Source organism: Mustela lutreola, chromosome 16 (assembly GCF_030435805.1).
Source record: "Mustela lutreola isolate mMusLut2 chromosome 16, mMusLut2.pri, whole genome shotgun sequence".
Lineage (NCBI taxonomy): Eukaryota > Metazoa > Chordata > Mammalia > Carnivora > Mustelidae > Mustela > Mustela lutreola.
In genome coordinates this window covers 45,682,588-45,688,233 of record NC_081305.1, presented here as the reverse complement: position 1 = coordinate 45,688,233, position 5,646 = coordinate 45,682,588, and the positions used below count along the sequence as shown (strand labels likewise).

The window sequence follows — 5,646 nt, the reverse complement described above, 5'->3', positions numbered from 1 at the left end:
GAGAAAGAGAGCATGAACAGGAGGAGAGGGAGAGGCAAACTCCCCACTGAGCAGGGAGCCCAAGGTGGGGCTCGATCCCAGGACCCTGCAATCATGGCCTGAGCTGAAGGCAGCCACTTAACCAACTGAGCCCCCCCCAGGAGCCCCAGGTAGAGAGATTTCTTTCTCCTTACAGAACCAGATGGACTGCTGGGCTCTGATCCATTTAAACTTAAACTAACCCATTAAACACGTTTGGAAATGTCGCTCGGTTGGTCAAGATTTGGATCACGGAACACCTGTTCCAGCACACACCTGTTTTTCAATAAACAGATAAATGGACATGTCAGCCGTACCACTTCACCTGGGCCATGTGGGGGAGAGGTACTGATCCAGACTGTGGGGACCATCATCCCCAGGTAGGGCATAGAGCTGTGTAAACTGATCGATGTCATAGGGACTGGAGGCCCAGGGAGGATCAGAGTCCCCCAGACATAGATCTTGGAGATCTGCAGGCTGTGAATCCCAAAATGAATTCCATCTGGAGGAACCAGGTTGCTCGTTCTTGGAGGACTGAGGCAGTTCATGGTCAGGGGTGTCTGAAATGCCGGGTCTTTTGTGATGATGAGTGTTTGCTGAAGTTACAGGTGAGGAGGGCTCCTCCTCCTCTTTGCCCGGAGTGGTCGGGTTTGGTGCCTGTCGTGATGAATTTGATCCATTTGATTGCTGCTCTTTCTTCCTTTTGACGCGCTGGTTCTTGAACCAAGTCTGGGGAGAGAGGAGGGGAGAAGGTTAATAAAGTGGGGTGGGTCCAACAGGGAACCCGCACGTTCCCGGGGACTGGGCTCTTTTGGCATGAGAAGGCTAGTCTCTCATCTCTTCAGTTATGTGAACAAGGGACGTTCCGTCTGTCCCCCGCGGTCCTGAGTTCCAGATGGCAAAGGGAGCGTGAGATCGTGCTTGCAGTGGGTGGGATAGGACAGAGCACTGAAACGCCAGATCGGGAGGGGATAAGGCAAGGTGCTTCTGTCTTATAAATGTTCTGCATTTTTCGAGAGAATTCTGAAGATTGAGACTATGAGAAGCCGCAAGACATCTAGAGGACTGTGAACGTCCTTATTAAGGAGAACCTAGAAATGAACAGGAACAGACCCCGAGGGGATGATCTGAGATCCATCCCCAAAAGGTCCCCTGTAGCATTGTGGTTCTGGAGTCAGAAAGATCTGGATTCAAATTCCAGCTCTTGTGTTTATAACCCTTGGAGGAGTCTCTGTGAACCTTAGTGTTCCTCAGTGAAATAGGTGATAGGAAGAAAAAAAATACAGAACATCTGTCCTGACATGTACCAGTTGTTCCATAAACAGGAATTACATGATGTGCGAGTTACAAGTGCGTGTGACACTCTGGGTTAGGTGTGCTAGCTAGAGACGTCTGCAGGGACGTACCTTTATTACAGACTCATCGAGATGAGTAATGGAGATGAGCTCCTCCGTGGTTGTCCAGTCTGGGTACATGGTCTCTTCAAACACACGCTTCAGGGCCTGGAGCTGCTCCACAGTGAATTGTGTGCGGCCCCGGCGAGCATACCTTGGATTTTCTGCAAAAAGGATAGACAAAAGCTTTCATTTAAACACACACACACACACACACACACTCCAAGGTAAACTCCTGACCTGAGCCTGAGCTGAGAGCTTGGTCTAAAAAGTTGACTCACACTTCACCATCTTGCTGGGGCTACCCTGTGTCCCTGAAATTGAGTGTCCCCTACTAGAAAATGGTTTAAGCCTGATTTAAGGGCAAGTAACTGTCCCCTTGTTCTAGAGGAATATGCTAGAAACTCATAGCCTAGAAAAATTTTGAACCAGACGAGTGGGAGAAAAGATAGCTGTCCTTGTTGGGATAACACAGGGACATGACATCGACCTGGGATTCATTGGCGTTCATACGATTCAGAGAGTGTTTGAGTGTCCGAGACCATGAAATCAGCAATAGGCTCTGGGCCACTGCTGTCTACACTGGTCGGTGCGTGAGATCCTGAAGCTGTTGATTCGGCCGTTTATTAACGAGGCCAGTTAGGGAAGTAGGCGTGAAGCTTAGTGACCTGAGAAAGAATGTTGATTACTCTGTTTATGAGCTCTGTCACTCTTTCCCTCTTTTCTCTATCAGTGAAACGGTCCCATATAATTCACTCACTTTGGGGAAGACACGGAGTATCCAGAAAGCAAGTCTGCTAATTACCGGCTTGACGCATCATAGGTACAAATTGGGAGGGGTTTTTTTTTTTTTTTTTTACTGTTGTTTAAAATGTTAACGTAAAACCATGTCATCTAGCAATATTTGGTCCATTCTCCATGGAAGATTCTATATATGTGGGAGGCACACAAAGGCATACATACAAAAAAGTCAGCATTCCACTAACCACCCCACTGTGAAGACAAGAAAGAGGTCAGTCAGGGATTTCTCGCAGCTTCTCAGAGTGTCTTTGAACACAAAGTGGGGGGGCTTAGAAGACCTTGGAGGAAGACACAGAGACAGAAAAGATAAGCAGGAGAAAGAGGAGGAACCACAAATGAACGAACAGAAACATTTTTCTTAAGAAAAGGAATAGAAGTTGGGGCATCTGGGTGGCTCAGTCGGTTAAGCATCTGCCTTCCGCTCAGGTCGTGATCCCGGGGTCCTGGGATTGAGCCCCACATCCAGCTCCCTGCTCCTCCCTCTCCCTCTGCTGTTTACCCTGCTTGTGCTCTCTCTCTATCAAATAAATAAAATCTTTTTAAAAATAATAAAATAAAAACTAAAGTCTTAAAGGGGTGCCTGGGTACCCCAGTCATTTGAGCACCCAACTCTTGGTTTCAGCTCAGGTCATGATCTCAGGGTCGTGAGATCAAGCCCTGTGTCAGAGCCATGCTTAGTGTGGAGTCTTCTTGGGATTCTTTCTGTCTCTCCTTCTGCCACTCCCCACTTACATGGCTGTGTGCTCTCTCTCTCAAATGAATAAGTAAAATCTTAAAAAAAAAAAAAAAAAAAAAAAAAAAGAGGGGTGCCTGGGTGGCTCAGTTTGTTAAGCTACTGCCTTCAGCTCAGGTCGTGATCCCGGAGTCCGGGGATTGAGTCCCACTTATGGCTCCCTGCTCAGCAGAGAGTCTGCTTCTCCCTCTGACCCTCCCTCTTCTCATGCTCCTATCTCTCTCTCTCTCTCTCTCTCTCAAATAAATAAATAAAATCATTTTTTTTAAAGAAAGAAATACACTTCTTAACTAGGCTTTCTTTTTTTTTAAGATTTTATTTTTTTGACAGACAGAGATCTCAAGTAGTCAGAGAGGCAGGCAGAGAGAGAGGAGGAAGCAGGCTCCCTGCTGAGCAGAGAGCCCAGTGTGGGACTTGATCCCAGGGCCCCGGGACCATGACCTGAGTCGAAGGCAGAGGCTTTAACCCACTGAGCCACCCTGGTGCCCCTCAACTAGGCTTTCAAAATAAATAACAAAAGGAAAATATAAATATCATAACATCAATATTTAAAATATTTGGACAATAGAAGTCTTAAGTAAATTGAAAAATACAGACCACAGATGAGAGAACTTATTTTCAGCAAATAAGAGAAATTATCAGTTTCTAAATACAACAAAAATGTTCTCCTGAGGGGCACCTGGGTGGCTCAGCGGTTAAGCCTCTGCCTTCGGCTTGGGTCATAATCTCAGGGTCCTGGGATCAAGCCCCGCATTGGCCTCTCTGCTCAGCAGGGAGCCTGCTTCCCCCTCCTCTCTGCCTGCCTCTCTGCCTACTTGTGATCTCTCTCTGTCAAATAAATAAATAAAATCTTAAAAAAAAAAAAAAAGTTCTCCTGAGCCTCAAGAAAAAAAATCCTAGAAAATAAAAAACAGTAAGTGGAGAATTCACACAAGAGAAAAGCAGAATGGACTTTAAAATTGAACAGGGAGGGGCGCCTGGGTGACTCATTCGGTTGAACATCTGACTCTTTTATTTTTTTTTAAGATTTTATTTATTTGACACAGAGAGAGACAAGGAGAGAGGGAACACAAGCAGGGGAGGGAGGTGGTGGGAGAGGGAAAAAGCAGGCTTCCCGCGCCCCTGAACATCTGATTCTTGATTTCTGCTCTTCTGCTCAGGTCATGAGCTCAGGGTTGGTCATAGAATTAAGCCCTGAGTTAGCCTCCCACTTAGTGTGGAGCCTGCTTAGGATTCTCTCTCTCCTTCTCTCTCTGTCCCTCCCAGTGCACTCTCTTGTGCGTGCTCTCTCTCTCAAAAAAAAAAGAAAAATAGCGCAAGGAGTCTCAGTTTCACTAGGTAATAAAAAAATGGGAAATGGATCAAATATTAAGTACTATTTTATACCGTTAAAAACAAGACAATGGGCCCAAAATGGAGTGGCTCATGCTAATCCCCATATCACCATACTGACACTTAGTTTCTGTTCTCCCAAGGATGGAATCTTAAAACCAGTCAGGAATTACTTGATCACCACTAGTCAGGGAACCACCTGGTAGACCCCTGCCAGCCCCCGCAGGAAACCAACTTTGCAATAACCAATCGGCTTGTTTGTCTAGTCTCACTTCCTCTTTCCCTGCTCCTTTTTACCCAGAAAAGTCTTCCTTTAGTACAACTCCCCAGAGGTCCTTTCTGTTGGCTAGATTGGATGTTGCCTGATTCACAAATCGTCGAATACAGCCAGCGCGATCTTAACAATGTACTCAGTTGAATTTCCTCACTGAACACACACCAAATGGCTGACATCTGAAAGTCAGACAGTAGCAAGTATTAAAAAGAACTTGGAGGGGCACCTGGGTGGCTCAGTGGGTTAAAGCCTCTGCCTTTAGCTCAGGTCATGATCCCAGGGTCCTGGAATTGAGCCCCGCATCAGGCTCTCTGCTCAGCTGGAGAGCCTGCTTCCCTCCTCTCTCTCTGCCTACCCACTTGTGATCTCTGTCTGTCAAAGAAAGAAAGAAAGAAAGAAAGAAAGAAAGAACTTGAAAAAACAAAATCTCTCGGCTAATGGTGGAGTCCAGTTATAAAGCGTTTTCCAGTGCTCCCTGTTGGTACAACCCAGTGGTTTCCCAAACTGGCCACTTGGTGTTGGCAAGAGGCTACAACAAACCCTCACCCACTATCCTTTGCTTGTCCACAACCCTCTAGCATCTCACTACTATGCTCCGCCTTTGCCCCCAGCTTACCTGCCATATTATCCCCGTTGAAGTACAGACTCCTTCAGCTCTGTTTTCCGACCTCCTGAGTTTCGTCTGTGTATCTGCTGGGTTTAGGGAGCTCCTATTTAAGCAAGATTTTAATGTAATCAGGCCCCTGCCCAATCCCTCCCTCCACGTCACACCTTCCAGTAATCCATTCAGTACTTGTGCATTAAGAACTGATTCTGTGCCTGATGCTGCGCTGATTTCTGGATAAAGCAGAGATCCCAGACAATCTCTGAGCTTCAACAGTGAAGGGAAACAGACAGAAGTCAAGAAAACAGAAAATGGATAAAATGTCCAGAAATTCCACTCAGGGCAAAAGAGGAAGCACATGGGGTGCTGGGAGAAAGAGTAGGTTGGTAAGATGAAGGAATCCAGAAGCCAAATGATGGACTCTGTGCATGGGTAGCTCCCGGGGAGACCTTCAGAGCAGGGAGAGAGGGGACAGGGAGCATGGAAAAGC

General features: G+C 46.6%; 1 protein-coding gene across 1 annotated transcript; it reads right to left on the bottom strand.

Moving 5' to 3' along the window:
• Positions 1-286: 286 nt before the first annotated feature.
• LEUTX (leucine twenty homeobox) lies at positions 287-5,175 on the bottom strand. The gene is made up of 3 exons (XM_059151181.1): positions 5,169-5,175; positions 1,425-1,576; positions 287-747 (listed from the first exon to the last, which is right to left on the bottom strand). The coding sequence occupies exons 1-3, from the start codon at positions 5,173-5,175 to the stop codon at positions 340-342; spliced, it is 567 nt and encodes a 188-aa protein (XP_059007164.1). The 3' UTR covers positions 287-339.
• Between the last annotated feature and the right edge of the window lie 471 nt (positions 5,176-5,646).